Source organism: Sapajus apella, unplaced genomic scaffold (assembly GCF_009761245.1).
Source record: "Sapajus apella isolate SASKATOON/1434 unplaced genomic scaffold, GSC_monkey_1.0 scaffold40, whole genome shotgun sequence".
NCBI classification, from domain to species: Eukaryota; Metazoa; Chordata; class Mammalia; order Primates; family Cebidae; genus Sapajus; species Sapajus apella.
In genome coordinates, this window is record NW_022436980.1 from 2,091,670 (window position 1) to 2,110,297 (window position 18,628).

The following is an 18,628-nucleotide window of genomic DNA, read 5'->3' on the forward strand; positions in this document are numbered from 1 at the left end:
GCACTATGAAAATGGATTAATACACAGTAAACACCTGAGGGACGGTTCAGGAGTCCATCAGCTATCTGAATAATAATAAGAACTTATTTACCTTTTCACTGTTTTCATATTTGCACCAATGGTGTGAAAGCAGTGGAAAGTAAAACTGCTGGAGTATTAGCAAGAATCAAGGCAGAGTCACTAAACTGTGTTAGTGGTCATTGTGTCTTCACTGCTGTGGACTTGCAGTAAAAAAAAAAAAAAGAAAAACTTTTAAAAAGCCAGTTTCACTTGAGATTGTCCTCAATGAAGCAGTAAGAACTACTAATTTTATAAAATTTTGGCCATTGAGTACTCATCTTTTTAAGTATTCTGAATGACAAAAAGGAAATGTTCATTCATAAAGCAGTCTGTTGCATAGTGATATGGTTGTCTTAAAGAGAAGCACTTGCAAGATTGAGTTGTGTATTGAAGTATTTTTTTTTTAAGGAAACACCATTTTTACTTTAAAAAATTACTAACAGACAAGCTATGGTTGTTCAGACTTGGGCATGTGGCAGATATTTTCTTGAAAATTTACAAAGTGAGTCTGTCACTTCAGGGAAAACAACTGACAATATTCATTGACAATGATAAATTTGAGCTTTCAAGCAAAAATCAGAACCTTGGAAAACTTGTAGCTGTCACCCCGAACATGATAGCATCCCTTTGCTTACGGTATTTTCCAATGTGGCACTATCACTGCCACATGTGATTTTTTGGAAATTGCATAAATAAATCAGTTAACATTTGGAAGATCTGCAAAACACAATGAACTAATTTTTTTTTCCAAATAAGCAATCTATGATGTTATAGAATTATAAATGGCTGAAAGATTTATGCAAAGTGCAAGACAAACTAATATAATGTATTTTAACATAACAGAGTATGAAAAGCTCATTAACATAATTTCAGATTCCAAATTGCAAATGATCTTTAAGAAGCTACTGCTTGTGGGCTGGGTGCAGTGCTCATGGCCATAGTATCAGTGCTTTGGGGAGCCAAGGTGGGAGTATTGCTTGAGGCCAGGAGTTCAAGATATACCTAGGCAACAAAGCAAAACCCTGTCTCTACAAGAAATAAAAAAATTAGCCAGGCACAATGGTGTGCACCTGTAGTCCCAGCTACCGAGGAGGCCAAGGCAAGAAGATTACTTGAGTCCAGGCATTGGAGGCTGCAGTGAGCTGTGATTGTGTCACTGAATCTTAGCATGGGTGACAGAGCGAGACTCTGACTCAAAAAAAGGAAAGAAAAGAAATGAAACTACTACTTGTGGAATTTTGTGTAGTATTGAAGAATATTCACAATTATCTTCAGATTATACTTCACAATTATATTTCAGATAATTGTGAATATTATTAAAACACTGTTTTTTTCTATTACATGTCTATGTGAAGGATGTATTTTCTCCAAATCATTCGACCTAGGCAACATTTTACAACAGATTGAATGAAGGTGCAAATATGAGAATCTATTCTATTTAGCTAGTCATTGAAGAGATTTGCAAAAAAGTCACTATTATATAATAGTTATTTTTTCCCATAAAAATATTGTGTGATAACTTTTAATGGGCTTATTTAAAAATAAATATTTAAAATTTTCTATTTTAATTTTGAATGGGGTAAATGCCAATAGATATAGTCCACATAGAGAAAAGCTTTTCGGAGTCCTCAATAATTTTTGAGAGTAAAGGGGTTCTGAAATCGAAAGTTTGAGACTGCTTCTCTAATGCGATGGTTCTCAACCCTGATAGCAGATCATCTTGGGGGGAAATAAAAATGCCTTGGCTCAACCCCAAGTTCAACTAAATCAAAGTCTCAGAGGTTGGGGTGCAAGCAATTTTAAAAAAAACGTTTCTCCACGGGGTTTTAATGTGTAGCCAGGGCTGAAAACCACTGCTCTAACCTCTTGCTGCATACGCATCAGATAAAGTAGGTAGTAGGAAAGGATGAATCTGCCAGAGGCAGCTCTTTGGAAGGATCTGGGCATATTAGTGTCAGGCAGGGGCCATCTAGATAGGTGACAGTCTTTGATATGTGGATGTAATGAATTAATGAGATCTGGAGACCTGGAGGAGCAGTTCCTTAAGAACTCTAGCAAGGGAAAGAGGCTCTCTAGCCCTCTAAAGGCACCTGCACACCAGTCAGCCAGAAGAAGGAGATGCTTGGCAGGGCACAGCCTTTCCCTAGTAGGGGGTGTTTACTCCTTGGTTCTCAAGGGAACTCACTGTCCTTCCTCCGATGCCAGAAGTTTCCTGACCAGCCTTCAGGCCTGAGGTTTTGTTTCTAGACTGTCTAGTGTGGTTGATGTAACCAGTGGCACTCTCAAGGTCTCTCCCTATCATCCTCTCAGAGATAAAATATGTGCTGGGAAATACTCACAGTCCAGCAGAGAATGGCAAATCCAAACCAGGCAACCCCCCAGGCATGTCGGTTCATTGGTCCAGAGATCAGTTCATAGCAGCCCTGAAGGAGTGGGCAATTCCACATTAGTGTGAGAAGAATCAGAAAACAAAGAAGAGGTTGATGAGAAAGCAGGTTCCTATTTGAATCAATGCTACCCAAAAGTCTGATTTCACATAACTGGGCTATTTCCACATCTCTGGAGACAGCCAGCTACTAACAGTGCTTTATAGAGGGAACATAAACAATACTGTTGAACGATTCTACATCACATTTATTTGTGTCTTTATTACTTAATCTCATTAAAAAGTACTGCTTTTTTGACATAACATTGTTTCTAAACTGAATATGTAGACAATAAATTCAAAAATATTAATTCAGTTAGAATTTTTCCCTCCCCAAAGGTTTTATTGGTGATTTATTTGGAGGCAGTTACTTTTTGATTTGTTTGTTTTTAAGTAAAAATGCTTCTGTCCGTGAAAACCAGAGGTTCCCTGTTGGCATTTTTAATAATCATTAAAGAAAGCCCTGCATTATGCTCCCTGAATTCTCTTTTGATGTTATATTTCAACATACCTTTACTGGATTCTAGTGAGAACTTGAAGGGTCACAGTGTGCATGCAAAAGAAATGATGTTTTTTTAAATTGAGCAAATCATTCATTCATGCATGCCACAATCCAGTAAATATTTATACATGGCACACTCTATTCTAGTCACTGTGCAAAGTTCTGGAGTGATATACACATGTAAGGCTAGAGCTGCCTTCTGAGTAGCTTCTGCCAAAACTCTGAGAACCAAAGGGAATGTCTAGGAAACGCGATAACCAGGGCTGGTTCCATGGACCATGAGGTCTGGAAGCAAATATCCTAGAAGGGCTGACCTTGAGGTTTAGGCTCCACCCAGTGGCTACAGAACTTGACGTTCTGTCTTTCCGGCTCTGCCGCAGTCCCTTATTAATCCACTTACATGCCCTGCCTTTGCTATACTTTGATTTCTTCCCCATTTACCCTTCTCCATTTGTGTTACAGACTCTTCCATTCACCTCAGTGCTCAAATGAAAGATCTTAAGAATTATCTTTAACTCAACTGTTTCTCTTTTACCCAACATACAACAATTTGGGGTCTACTTTTAAAATATATCCCAAATCCAAACACTTCTTATCACTTTCTGGTACTACCTTGGTCTACCAGAGCCTCACTCCCAGATTACAAGGCCTCCCTGAGGCCTGAGTTCACTTTAGCACCCTGTGGGTCTTCACCTAGTTCCAGAGCCATCCTTGTTTACACCCCTGCTTGAAACTCTCCAATGGCTTCCACCACCCTTAAAATGAAATTTGAAGTCCTTGCTATGGCTTAGAAGGCACTGTATGATACGGCCCTGCCTGTCACCCCATCTTCCACTACCAGAGGAGGTTTCTCTATAAGGTGAATGAGCTTAAGCTTCAGGGCCCCATATTTGCAATAGCCTTTCAAGGCCTGTGCCTCGTTTTGTATGTGTATTTTTATTGTTTTCTTTTTTCTAAGAAGGATCCTTCCGCATAATTTGTCCTATTTTCACTCCTTTCAAAGATGTGATACAGTTTGTACGCAATTACAATTCAATCAAGATTGGTTTGCATGAGCCAGTTCCAATGTTGACATATCGAAAGCCTTTTATAATCCTGAGAATAATTATATTGCACATGATTATAAACAGCAAATTTAATTTTTAGTAACAGTCTGAATATAACTGATTGAAACAATGCCAGAACAATGTTGCAGTAAAGCTCAGTGAGGCTTGCTTTGGACACTGCTGCAAAATAATCTAGATTACTCCCATGTACTTTTCTGGAATAATACATCCAGACCTAGTCCAGGCACCCTGCCAGGTATATGGTGATCCACAGTGCCATGTCCTTCAATCTGAAAGTGCAGTTTATACTACTCCTAAACAAAAGAGCCTGACATTTCTCTATTTTATGGGCTGGTACACAACTAGCTTTCCTTAAAGAGGTAACTCCCATAGCAGAGCACTGTGTTTCACTGTACAGTGTCAGCAGATGCTGACTACAAGTATATGGAAGTTCTCATCAGGGCTTTTGGGGAATATCAACAAGTCTATATTGGCTTAGAGTCTGTGCTTGGAACCAGAAAGCTTGGGTTTCAAAAGCCAGAGAGTTTTCTGAAAAGATGGACATTTACTAGTTGTGTGACCTTGGCAAGGAATTTATTAGCATCTCTATATCTAATGTCGTCATCTATAAAATAGGGATCCTACTGGCACCTACTACTGAGCATTCAAGGAGATAGTACGTGTGTGGTACTTGAAACAGTGTGTGGCATTTAGTAAGTATGCAATAAATGTTAGTTTTCATGATTGTAATCACATTATCCTCACCAGTCTGGAAACTTTTTCAAAAACTGTATGTAAACTACCTTCTGTCCAAATCACCAACCCAATATTTATTAAGACTGTCCTACTTTATCACTGAATAAGGAATGTGGATGTGGAATTGCTACCTTTATCCTCAGCAATTGTCGTTGCTTTGGAATTGGCAAAACATTATTTTTGCACACCATCCCTTCCCATTTACATTTTGCAAAACTAGAGCAAAACTTTGTTTGATGTAAATATTCCTTGAAATACCAATTCTATGCATTGTACAAATTGTCTTTATTTCAACAAAGTTGGATTCAGCTATTGCAATTCTCATGTTTTGTTAATTTAATAAAATGTAAATTTGCCCATATCAGTCCTAGTTTAGCATTTGCAGTTTATTAACAGAGAAGGAAATAGTTAACATGAAGTTCAGGGACGAGAATGTAGAATTCCTTACTGAAAGACTATTTCCTACCGTTGACCAATATTTTCCTCATATAGAGCAGCAGAACCTCCTGGCAAGTTTTGGGAGGAAAGAGGACTCACCTGATTGTGATAATAACCAGGCACGCCTAGTTTACAAGCCTCCAGGTTGAGAGGTTCTTTAAGATTGTTCATAACACAACATTGACGAGGCCAGGGATAGTCAGCATCATTATTCTCAGTCCGGAAGGCAGATGTGTATTTTTGCCAGTCTGATGGACCATTTACGCCACAGCAATTGTCCTGTCAACAGATGAGAGATACAAAATTGTCTTTTGTGGTCCCTACTAGAGCCATGAATATAGCAACTGAAATTTTACAGTGAAAGAAGATATGGAAAGTGTACCATAGCTTACATTTACTAAGAAATCCCCAAATGACAGCTGAAGGTATTGATAACTTGCAACTTACATTTTACAGTTTGTAAAATAATTTTCACACTTATTACTTTACTAGTCATTAACGAGCCTTGCAGCCATTGACATGTTACTTAAACTCTCTAAGCCTCAATTTCCTTAACTGTAAAATTGGAATATAGTACCCATCTCATAGAGTTTTTTTAAAGGATTAAATAAATTAATATACTTACTGTGTTCAATACAGTGCCTGGCTTATGGTATACTCTTAATAAATGTTAATTATGATAGATACTGTACTAATATCTTGATATAACAATGTGAGAGAGGAATAATTATTCTGATATTATATGAGCAAATTGAGAATCATAAAATTAAAAATTTTAGTGGTGAAGTTATGAGTAATTGTTTTTGTTTTGCTTTTTTATATATTTAAACACTTTTTAGAGTCATTCGGTATTATTTTTATGGTGGGAGAAAATAAAGTGAAAAAAATAACCTGGTGACATACAACTATGTCTCTGCATACAGAAGGGAGATCAATTAATACATACCCTTACACTCTGGATAGAATTGAGAATAGAGGACAAAACACAATTCATATAGTGTTCCTTCTTTATTATAAATTCTGCTAAAATCCTTCAAAAGAGAGGAAGTTAAAACTATGGGTATCTTGGAACTTTTAGAATGAATGTATTCAAGTAAACTTGATGATAAATCAACCATCTTTAAAGGATGTACAATTTTGTCACTATATTATGGGAAATATCTAACCAAGAAAAATAACCATTCTGCATTCTGGGAAAAAATGTTTAAGTCTAAGGCAGGCTTATTTCAAACCAGGATTAAGTGGGGACAGAGAAGATTTAAGGGTCCGGAATTGAGCTTGATAGCACTCCAACCTTCAGGTTTGGGAAAAGGGTGACAACCCAGCAGAGGAGACTAAGCGGGAGTGGCCAGTGAGACAAATGCTGATGAGATGTCAAAGAAGATGAGGAGAGAAGCTTGGCTATTGGATTTGGCAGGATGGAGGTAATTGGTAATTATGAGCAGGGTTGTTTTTGTTGAGTGGTGGTGCCAGAGGCTAACTGTGGTGGAAGAAAGCAGATGAGAGGGATGAAAATGGAGACCACAAGTGTAGGAGTCTCTTCTGAGATTTGCTGTGAAATAAAACAAAACAGTAGCAGAACAGAATAGTGGGTGAATGTCGGACAAGGGAGTCATTTTATAAGATGGACAATTTAAGGTGTCCATGTAGGCTGATGTAAGGGAGAAATTGATGAGGCAGATCAGAGCAGGGAAGACCACTGGGGCAAAGGAGACAGAATGCAGAACCAGAAGCAAAGGAGCTGGACATAGGACAGCCCATGTGTCATAACAAGAGAGAAGGCAAAGTACCCCAATGTAGATCAATGTAGATTTGGTGGTAAAAAGATGAGGTGGTTCTTGTCTAATTGCTTCTGTATTCTTAATAACACATGAGGTCAGATCATCAGCTGAGAAGGAGAGTGAGGAGAGATGTGGCAGGCAGGAAGGAAGGGAAGAACATGTGAATAGTGACAAGTGAGTTTTCTGAGAAAATATCCTAGGAAATATTGTGTGCCTATTTGAGCTCTGTGGTCACAAATTTGAATTTAAATTATCATGGTTGTGTGACTTTCCTCAGCAATGTTTAGCTCTTAGAGTATAAACGAAAAGTGAGCAAAAAGCTGTGTTCTGCAGTGGGTTTGGTTAGGAAAGAGTGACCAACATAGAAGGGTAAGGAAGGAATGACCATGGGGCTGGACCTAAATATGGGTTAGGCAAAGAGGAAAGAGAAAACATGAAAGGGGTGATAGAAAGTTAAAAAGTGGAAAAGTTAAAAAGTTAATTGGAGGTCCTAATGGGGTAAAATTATTTGAATTGAGATACTAGAATTGATGGAAGAAATGATAGAAATTAGTGGTCAGAGAGTGGAATGTTCTTAGTGGCACAGTCATGGGTGATGGCATGCTGGCTATGGTCATGGAAGCAGGTGGAGGTGGGTGGAAGACAAAACCTCCACCCTGGGGTAGGAGAAGGAATTGTGAGGCCAGATGTTGCTGAGTCATCCATGTGGCTGCTGAAGTCTCTAGGTGGGATGTCAGGAGTATGACTGAAGAGGTCGAAAGTGAGTGAGATATTGAAATCCCTAATGAAGGAGAACAATTAGGGGTAGAGAGGCTGGTAAGTAGTGACAAGGAGGGATGAGGGGTGATGTAGATTGAGGAAGCAAATCATATGGTAGTCAATGGGAGCAAGAAGGACATCTAGCCAATTTCTAGTCCTATGCTACATGGATATGGGAGGAAAATGAAGGGCAGGCAGTATTCCTAGAAGATAGCCAAGTGTCCAATGAAGCAAGAAACAGGGAGTAAAGAGAGAGTTCATAGAAGGAATGGAGGCTATAAGGGAGTTTGCTGATGACTGTAAGAAGTTGATGGTGGGGTGGGGAGAGGGAACAGGGGCCAGTGAGAAAGCTGGCTCAGATTGGTAGTTATGTAGAAGATAATAATTTGTGTACAGAGGGCAATGTGGGGGTGATGATGGATATTCTAGAAGACTTGGACTTTTGATGGCATTTGAGATAAACATGGACGTAAATTATGATTGCCAGTTGGAGAAAATTGGGCATTCAAATCAAGTCACAGTGCCTGGTGTTTGGCAAGACTAGCTCACAGGAGTTGTGAAGAGGTACCAAAAGGGTAAACAGGCAATAATTACCACTCGAGTTCATTGTGGGGCAGGGAAAATATTTTTCTTTTGATGTAAATGATACCTGAGCTCTAAGGCGCAGAGTATATGATTAATCTAAATTTCTTGACAAAATCATCCCAACCAAATGTAAGCTAATCATCATGGCTTGAAATAAAATATAGGATGCCACTGAGTCATGAGTATGACACCCACTCCCACCAGTAAATAAAAGTGGCATCTCCCCAAGACTGCAGGTCTTACCTGGAGCATGAACCTGTCCCAGGTTTTGGTGACTCCATTGTTTTTCCACTGGTCATCATTGTTTGGAGGGCTGTTGTTTTGATACCTCTCTAGCATCTGCTTCAGGAAGAGGTTGGGTGTGAACTATGGTAGGAAGAGGCCACACAAGAGGGAGAGTTAGCACACTAATTCCCAAGAAGAGGAAAATATTTTTGTCTGTCTGTTCCTGGGGGCACTGAACATTCTCTCCTGGAGCAAAACTGTACTCAGAGGCATGAAGTACAGCTGGCTCAGGTTGGCATAAGTCCCCATGCAGAGAAGAGACTCCCATCTTAAAAGAAATCAGTATGAGGCCAGGGGAACAGATTTTGTAGGGTGGGGCTGGCTAGGGAAACAGAATGGGAGAGAAAGATGTAAAATTGAGAGCAAGTCTTAGCTGAGGCAGAACAGAGATCCTCCCATTGGAAGGCCTATGGCCATGGCAGAGTGGTGAAACCCACAGGGCGTTATAAACCTGGGCCCTGGGAGTCAGGCCATCTGGGTTCAAAATTCTTGCTCTTTCAGTTGTCAGCTATGTAACTTTAGACAAGTTACTTTACCTTTCTGTCTCATATTTTTCCTTTGTAAAATGACAAGAGTGATAATGCCTATTTCATAGATTTATGAGGATTAAGTAAAATTATATATGTATTATTACTGTGCATATTGGCTTGCCTGGCATGTAGTAAGGGGTTAGTTAATACAAGTTGGTTATTATAGTAACGATAATTCATGTTAGTGTTTTGCTTTTTGCGGTTGTACTCACAAAGTCTCGTTGTGTTGCTGCTGTGATACAAGATGCCACTTCAAAGGCATAAACTATAAACATCAGAATGAAATACTGGAAGGGAAACAAATGAGATAAAAGAATTACATTTACCCCCCAAGAGCGACTTGCCCAAGTAATTATGATTTTTCAGCAAACTCATCTAAGTATAATCATCTAATCATTCATGTAGTTATTCAACAAACCCTCATTGATCAGTGGCTTGGATTGGGGCTTGGTGCTAGTCAGCTCAATTCTCTCCTTTTCTCCAGAGAACAAATAGCCACTGAATACAGAGCTTCCTCAGTCCAGTATCCAGAGTTTCTATTTTAACTGGGAAAAACAAGTATAAGAGAACAAACTGTTGTGTATGTGTGCATACACGCACATGTGAATATGAATACATGCATGTGCCTGCTCAGTGCCTGGCAAGAGAGTCAGTGAATAACATACAATATAAGGCCTCATAAATCCCCTTTAATTTTGGAACGTTGGAGACATTTTCTTTCCAATTTGCTGAAAATTTAGAATCACAGAGTTTAGAAAAAGATGAACTGCATCATGTTGAACATCTAGGGTCCTTCCTAACAAGCCTCCAACCTCATCAGAGAGGAGCCTCCAGGTGCACCGTGATTTCCTGGTGTTCTCCTTGCACATGCACTCACACTTGAAGTACATTGGCTCGGATGAATGAAATGGCACTTGCTGTGTGTGGTAATGGTGTTGTGTGTACCTGCGCGTGGGCACATGGGTGCATGTGCACGTGATGCCTCCACACTACACTGCCCCTATTTCTGGGTAGAAAATATCTGAACAGCAAATGACCTCTGAATCTGGGATTGGAACTGTTTGCAAGAGTTCCATCATTGCCTTCCTCAGCCTTGCACACACTCTTGGGATATGGGGCACTGTAGTCAGTGTCAGCAGGGCAGGTAAGGAAAACTGTCCTCCTTTTTGGGTATGGGAGGCTCTCCAAGCAGGACCTTCTGCTGCCCTCACTACCCAGCCCAGAATAAAGCTCTGGCTGCAGAGTCAACAGCAGGAACACCTTCAGAGGCCTCAGAACATTTTTTCCCTGTATTAGCTGCTGCCTTGCTCCTTGCCAATAGCTTTGCTGGCTCCTCATAAAGACATTCCAGGAAGGAGGCATGCAGTGAGGTGTTTCCTCCTTTAGCCCCTTTGCCTTCCCAGCTCAGTTTTCCTGGCCGTCAGGCATGCACATGGCTGGCCCAAAGAGAGGCTGGAATGCAAGTGAATTTGTCTTTAGGAACACCTGTTTTTCCTCTCCCTTTTTCTTGTATTCCTTTCCCCACCCACCAAAAATGGGTACCTTTGCCCTGGAACTAACTCGCACTAAGGAACCAGAGAATGCAAATGTCCTGTATTCCCTTGGTACCAGGACAACAGTTAGTTTAAAAGAAGAGTCAACTAAAAAGCACCTTACATTGCTAGACTCATCCCATAAAGAGGGTACTGAGGTCCTGCAGCATTAGAATAAAAGGGTTATTTCAGGGATGGGGGATTGGAGGTGTGTTCCATCATAGTGTGAAACTGCTGCCCTGAGTATGGAGGCAGAGAGTAGGGGTCCAGGCCTAACACTGGGGTTTCTCAGCTCTGCTGCCTGCAAATTTGCTTTCATCTGCAAAGTCAGGGCATGGTCTTGCTGTCTGTGGTTTGGGGCAGAAGCCTCTCCGTGGTGCACAGAGTTAAAGCCCCCACAGGCAGGTACGAGCTGAAGGTTAACAGCTCGTGTGCTTATCAAGCTACAGTGGTGCTTATTAAGGTTTTCTGGGGTCCCTGAAAAGCAGGTTGGATGATAATGTGAGGAACGTAGGCCGTGATACACAATCATCAGCCTTGAGCTCAAAAATCTTTGAAAGCTTATACTTTCTTTTAAAAATGTATGCATTTTGTATTTTATATCCTAATATATTAATGTCTAATTAATATCAAAATGTTTTAAACAACTTATTGTCAGGAGAAAAAAATCTAATGAATGAATTCTCACTGTGTCCCTCCTTTGGCCTATATAGCTCCTAGCTGTACCTATTGGGTGCATGTAGACACCAGCTGTAGAGGCACAGTGTGGAAAATACTCATCAGGTCACCCCCAGGTGTCTCCCTTTTGGCTTCTCTGTACTGGAGCCGTCTGGACTTGCAACAGTGGAGGGCATCTTTGCCTCCACATGGACAATTTCACTGCGGGGAAAGTCTTCCCCTCCTCACCTGGTACTTCCTGCTCTCCCACAGAAAGCCAAAGCATTGCTCAGTGAAGAAGAAAGAGTCCATTAAAACAGGCTCAGGGAGACAACTCCAGAGAATTTTGAGGTCTTACCGCCAGAAGAATTTTCCTGCTGGACTTCATGATGCCTACAATGCCTAGAATGGACAGGCAGAAGAGGCAGATGCCCACAAATATGCCGATCCAGGCAGCCCCATAGATGTCATCGTTGTCGGTGGCTTCAAGAAGTGGGTAGAGGCTTTGTTGGTCAGATACAAAGAAGATGCATTCTGCGGTCAGGGCAATGCCACAACACTGGGGGCAAATGAAGGGTGGGATCCATCAGGAGTGCAGCTTTCAGAAAGGAGGTGGAGGGCAAGGTAAAACAGATTGGTTCCCTTTCCTGCACAGATTTTATGCAACTAATCTAAACTCCGCATTGCCAGGAAATGAAACAGCTACTTCCATCTTGGTAACTGGTTGCATACATCCCTTCACATGTTATTCTGTCTATTTAGTAACAGACCCACACAATTTCAGAACATTCACAATGTTCTTGGGGCATGAACCACTCAAACAATGCCTTCTCATGTGAGGATAACCTCCCCCAGCCCCCAGATCATGGCCCACATTTCTGAGTTGTGGTATTTGAGCTGGTCCTGGTCATATTTATCACTGACAGCTGGGAGGAACCTTGCTGCTTATCTTTGCCAACACCCACATTTGATAGATGAGGAATCTCAGCCTTGAAAGGTGATGGCCAGAGTCATATGGGGAGTCAGAGGGAGAGCTGGGCCACGAGCTCCTGACTCCAAAACAAGTGTTTTCCCATGTCACCAGGCCCACACAGTGTGGCCTCTGTATTATTCTTACACCCTGGTACTGGCCTCTGTATGAGGAGAACAAGATGATGCAAACATCTGCCCCCAATAACCTTACAGTAGAGTCCTGTGGAAATCAAACCAAGGCAATGCAGAAAAGAAACACTGAAGTGTGTACGTAGTCAGAGTGTTTAGACACTGACTATGGTTGACAAGACTCCATTTAGATACTTATATTTTAAAGCTGGGAGGGAAATACCTATCTTTTCAACCATGATCTTTTGAAATATAGTTAAATTCTAGCTAGCATATTTACTAACACATTTCTTAAGAAATGTGTTTTGCTTTAAAGCAAAACTACAGGAAACCGGTAATTACAGCATTATTTTCCTTTAAACTCTTACTTTTGATTAATCTAGAGTTATGATTACAAGAAGAGCAGAATTTCCTGAAAAATAATCATGACTTACACCAATAATCACATTTCCAAAAATCAGCAGACCCTGGAAGCAACGAACACTGGAGTCGTCTTTGGCCATCTTCAGGATTTCCCGCTAGCTGAAGGCACAGTGGAAAGCATTACCAAGTAAGTGCTACAGTTTCCGTAACATGACTAAACCATGCCATTGCATATGGCCTCCTTGTTCCCAAAGCAGCCAAACCGAAGCCATATAGTCTTTTAGCAATGAAGAACATTTGATCATTGAGCTTAGTAATCACATAACTTTCATAAAGAAGGAAAAAAATATAGACTTCCAGGGCCTGGTCAGTGCCTTTCAGGAGTTCTTTTCAGGCAAGGAGTGTGAAGAATGCATCCTTTTGGGTGGTGGACTGAACCCCACAAGGTGGAGGGCACAAAGAGCAGAGCTGAGGTGGTGACTGGGCAGGGCCAAAGCACTATAGAGTCCCAGGTGTAGCCCGCATTGCCCCTGGCCATGGCAAACGGAAACCCAAAGGGTAAATTCATGGCCAGAGTTAGCGGTTGGTTCCCATGCGGACTGTACGATGCTGTTAAAAACTATTATTTTCTGAAAAAAAATTTTTTTTTGAAACTGAGTTTCACTCTTGTTGCTCAAGACAGAGTGCAATGGTGTGATCTTGGCTCCCTGCAACCTCTGCCTCCCAGGCTCAAGCGATTCTCCTGCCTCAGCCTCTTGAGTAGCTGGGATTACAGGCATGTGCCACCACACCCCACTAGTTTATTGGCAGAAACAGGGTTTCACCATGTTACCCAGGCTGGTCTCAAACTCCTGACCTCAGATGATCCGCCTGCCTTGGCCTCCCAAAGTGCTGTGATTACAGGCATGAGCCACCATGCCCGGCCTATTTTCTGAATATTTTGTTATCTCCAAAGAAACAGTTGGCAAATGAAAGAGTGCCCTGCTGTATATGAGGGGAAATGAAGAGAAAACAGGGACTGGCATTTACTTCCTTCTACCAGGTGTGTGCCATTCTACCAGGTGCTTTGCCTGCACACATCTAATTCTCATAACCCAATTAGGTAGAAAAAGAAGAAAGGTGAGGAGACTCCATTTTGCAGGTGAGGGAACTAAAGCTTAAATTGGTAAATTAAGTTACCTGGGGTCATGCAACCAGTACGTGGCAGAGCTAGGCTAGCGACTTTGGTGTGTGTGACTCCAGAGTCCCCGAGCTTCCCCACAGCCCGGACTGACTCCCAGAAACTATTTATAAACTTTGGTGCCATACACAGCTGAACATAGGTTTTTCACCTCCCTGAGGATTTTCTGGAAGGAACACAAAGGTAAGAGTGTGGGTCAATCATTTGGGCTTCTGCACTTGAAGCATCTTGAGAAAAGCCGTTTATGTCTCTCAACATTTAATTAATCAATTCATGCACTCCTGCTGTAAATAAAAATGTATTAAATGGTTCAATATGTGTTTTGAGGTATACAAAGATATGTAAGGGAGATTATTGTAGCCTAGCGTTTTTTGTGTTAGTAGGGAAACTAAGATGCGTTCCCACATAAATACTACATGTAACAATACTAAATATTGTGGGAGTCCTGAGGTGGGAAGACGTAAGCCTTGCAGGATGTGTATGGTTTGGTAAATAGAGTAGAGGAGGATATGTGTGGGAGTGAGATGGGGGCGGCTGACATTCCAGGTAAAGAGAAAGGGAAAGTTAGGGAGTAGAGACAGAAGAGCAAGGTGCCCACGAGATAGCAAACCAGCCAATTTGGCCAAAGTCCTAGTTTTGTAGGGTAGCAATGGGAGGCAAACCTATTTGTCTTAAGCCTTGTTAAATTTTAGCCTTGTTGTTACACTGTAAGTATTAGCAACCTTTCAAGTAAGTTTAGACATCTCTTAATATTTTCCCTTTTCTGTTTACCTGGGTAGCTGTGACAATTTAAGTTAAGCTTTATGAGCATTTTTGGCTCAATTTGGCACACAGTGGGTACTCCATCCATGTTTACTGGAGAAATGGAAGAATCTGGGCCATCGTTACAAGATCTCTGTGTAGTTTCTGCTTAGAAATGCCATTCATTTGTTTCTGCTTAGAAATTTCATTCATTCTTTCCAGTTATTGTTGCATGTTAGACCCACAAACTTCCCCAAAGGGGAGCCTTACTCATGTGGCTGATTGAGTCACACTGTGAAGTTCGTTGCTGGTATGTACAGACATTATTCCTGACCAGTTAGGTTGGTATCTAAACCAGGGACAAAGGTAAATAGACTGTGAAAGGTAGAGGTTCAGATAATAGAAGCATAGAGAGAAAAGGGCAGAAATCAGTAGAGACCGAATTTAGCACGAATATCAACCAGTACTGACTATGTACTATGTGAAAGAACACTATTTCTTCTTTCAAGGGGTTTAAAGTGCGATTATAGCATGGATTCAAAGCAAAAATGACCATGCGCATCAAGGGGAAAAGGAGGGCTGTGGAGAAGGACAGAGCACTGAGGGGCTTTATTGGTCCAGAAAGGAGTTGCAGGGGCCCAGATCAAGGGAGGCGGCCTGTGTGACCCAGTTATGCCCCATGACATACACTTTTCCAGAGATGACTCTGCCACACAGAGTTTAGACAAAGGGGAAAGAGCAAATGAATATTCTGTGGGAGAATTGCAGGAGTCAGAATTAGGGTGGAAAATGCAGATAACAGTGGGAGAAAAGAAGGAAGGGAGGTAGAAACTTGCTCTGAGCAAACAGAAAAGCATAAATTGAAGAAACCTCGACAAGGGCATGATGGAGAATGCCAGGGAGGCAGCCCAGCTGTGGGTGGGATTTTGGAAGGTGGGGATATAGCAGTGGGCAAGATATTCTGAATTTGCTGGCACTAAAATGTTCTCCTTTTTCACTATGCATTCTCTTCTCCCTCAGAGCCTTTGGCATCAATGGCACATGATAATTTAGCTACTCCAGTCTTCCAAGATAAGGAAATAGTGATGAAAACTGCCATTTATTGGGCACTTACAATGCTCTAGCCACTGTGTTAGGCATTTGATGTTCATCTTCTCCACAGACCTAAGAGATCGGCATTTCAGTTCTGCATTTCCTATTGCTGCTGTAACAAATTTCCATGAACTTTGTGGTTTAAAACAACAGAAATGTATCTTACAGTTCTGGAGGGCAGAAGTCTAAAATGAGTCTCATGGGGCTAAAATCAGGACTGTGTTTCTTCCAAAGGGTCTGGGGGAGAATCTGTTTTCTTGCCATTGTTTGTATAAAGAAAAGGGGCCGGATGTGGTGGTTCACACCTGTAATCCTAGCCCTTTGGGAGGCTGAGGCGGGTGGATCTCTTGAGGTCAGGAGTTGAGACCAGCCTGGCCAGCATGGTGAAACCCTGTCTCTACTAAAAATATGGAAATTAGCCAGGCATGGTGGCAGGCACCTGTAATCCCAGCTGCTTGGGAGGCTGAAGTAGGAGAATCGTTTTAACCCAAGAGGTAGAGGTTGCAGTGAGCTGTGATTGGGCCACTATACTCCAGCCTGGGTGACACAAAAAACTCGGCCCAAAAAAAAAAAAAAAAAAAAGGAAGCTTAGAGAGAGATTAATTAGCCCAAGGCCACATTGCTAAAAAGTGCAGAAGCTGAGATTGAAATACAAGTCTGCCTGGCCCCAGACTGTTTACTAAACACTCTACAGTTTATAAAGTCCTGGTACATAGCAAATGCTTTCAGTAGAAATAGAAACACCTGGAGCAGAGAGAACAGATACATTTCCCTGTTCGGGAGACTCTTTGCAAAGGTCAGAAACACTAGGCCTTCACTCACATCTCCAGCTTCTTGTCTCTTTAGCCCCTTGACAGGACACTCATATTTGCATATTTCCCCCAAACCCAGTGCTGCACCCACATGCTTTTCCAGAAAACCTGTTTAGATGTATCAAAAATCTGCAGCTCTCCCACCCACCTCTAAGACCAGAATTCTTAGAAGTAAAAGGTGCAATGTGCAAGTTAATGAGAGGTTAGCATTTCATAGCTTCTTGGCCACTTGTATTTTAGATAAGGTTGGTGTCTAAAGGACCTAAAACATTTGCTGCATCCCTCAAAAGGCCACAAATGTCAAGAGGGAGCCAAGTGCAGGCTTCCAGTGGCTCACAGCATAGTCTAATGTCTGTAGTATAATGGTGACCACACGGGACTTGGCATCACAATGCCAGAGTTCAAGTCTCAGCCTCGTGCTGTCATTATCATTACTGTGTCAAGTTGGACAAGGTTCTCCTTAGTGTCTACTTCCTCATTTATCAAATAAGTGGACTACAACTTGTTTGATGGGGTTGCTGTGATCACTAAATGAGATAAAAGATGCCAAAGTAATAGGTAAGCACTAAGATTGTTTACATATATAAGAAACTATCAATTATAATCAGACGATATTTAAGAAGGGCAGGGTATTGGGTTATGATTTTGTTTTATGCATCAGTGACCCCAGGGGCATACAAGGAAGGTTTTAACAGCCAAGGGCTTAGATTGAGGAGAAGCAGCCTTGTTGTTCCTTCCCTCTGTTCACTGCATAAAGGCTGCTCTGCTGGAGGGACCTGGGGGCCTTACATGAAGATATCCATTTGTACTTATTTATATTTTCCATAGAAGAATTCATGAGAGAAAAGGAAAAACACTTCCTAGTTGTGCTTGGGTGCGGCCAGAGTCAGGTACCAAGCCACACATCCACATGGGAGGGGCCCGCCTTGCATGCCATTAGCATTCTTGAACGGTTAACACTCGCCATCGGGCCTCATCCCTCTAGCTTTGGCCATCTCTGAGGCCTCTGCCCCAGACTGTGAGGTGATACAGAGATGGCCCCTAGGTTGTCGTTGTGCTGAGACCACTTTCTCCCTGACACAGACACTCAGAGAGGATTCTGCTCTGCTGCGCTTTTGCATTATTTCTTCCCATCACCAACCTGTGAAGGGCATCCTGCACTTTACTGCAAGAGTCTCTAAAATAGGAGGAGGCATTTGGGACCCTGTTTTATTTGTCTTTCTAGGTCCAAAGTGGCATAGTACTTTGTGACATAGTAGGTACACTCAATTATTTTGCTAAATAAAAGGACAAAGTAAAGAAATAAATGTTTATTTGAATAAATGAGTGTGCAAATTAACGATTTGCCTTGAGCTTTGTTGAAGATCAGGTTAGAGAATACAGTGAAGTGGAATGAATATGGGCTTTGGATAGACCTGGGTTCGAATCTTAGCTCTACCACTTACTAGTTTTGTGACCCCAGGAAGTTACTTAAACTTGTTGAGGTTTATCTTCAAATGAGTATAGGGAATACCTAACTTCAAGGGTTACTATGAAAATTAAATGAGAATATATGTGAAGTTTTCATACAATATTAGTTACCCAATTAATTTTGTTTAGTTTTATCTTATAAAGCAGACAGACTAGAGCTAATAGCCCAGTGGTTGGTGAAGGTACCTAAAACCAGTGTTTTGTTTTATTTTGGTACAGAACAACATTTTCAAAGGAAATAGGGAAATAGGATTTTAATAGGGAATTCTAATATATGAAATCAGATCAGAATGGTGCTTCTCTGGCTGAAACAAGAGTAGGAATTCTGGCTCACAGAGCATCTTCTCACCAGCTCTAAACCTCTTAAACACATAACTAACCCCAGAGTGACTGGAAACTACTATTCTAGAACTAAGGGAAAAGAAAGAAATAGGCAATTTACTGAGCTCAAAAGGCAGTTACCCAAGAAGTAAGAGGACACTCAAGAGTGAAGTTGAAGAACTCTGGTCACAA

At 41.3% G+C, this 18,628-nt stretch overlaps 2 protein-coding genes across 3 annotated transcripts in view; one reads left to right on the forward strand and one right to left on the reverse strand.

Annotated features, from left to right (window-relative positions):
- Positions 1–18,628, forward strand: part of B4GALT4 (beta-1,4-galactosyltransferase 4) — an 83,768-nt gene that overhangs the window by 39,359 nt on the left and 25,781 nt on the right. The window lies entirely within an intron of this gene.
- UPK1B (uroplakin 1B) overlaps positions 1–18,628 on the reverse strand; it is a 28,606-nt gene that overhangs the window by 3,477 nt on the left and 6,501 nt on the right. The window contains exons 2-7 of one of the 2 annotated variants that reach the window (XM_032298996.1): positions 12,892–12,979; positions 11,715–11,915; positions 9,380–9,454; positions 8,596–8,718; positions 5,327–5,506; positions 2,400–2,483 (exon numbers count right to left, since the gene is read on the reverse strand). In XM_032298996.1, coding sequence (XP_032154887.1) covers positions 2,400–2,483; positions 5,327–5,506; positions 8,596–8,718; positions 9,380–9,454; positions 11,715–11,915; positions 12,892–12,960 — 732 coding nt within the window. In that variant the 5' untranslated portion in view covers positions 12,961–12,979. The remainder of the gene's footprint in view (positions 1–2,399; positions 2,484–5,326; positions 5,507–8,595; positions 8,719–9,379; positions 9,455–11,714; positions 11,916–12,891; positions 12,980–18,628) is intronic. The other variant, XM_032298997.1, reaches the window with a different exon arrangement.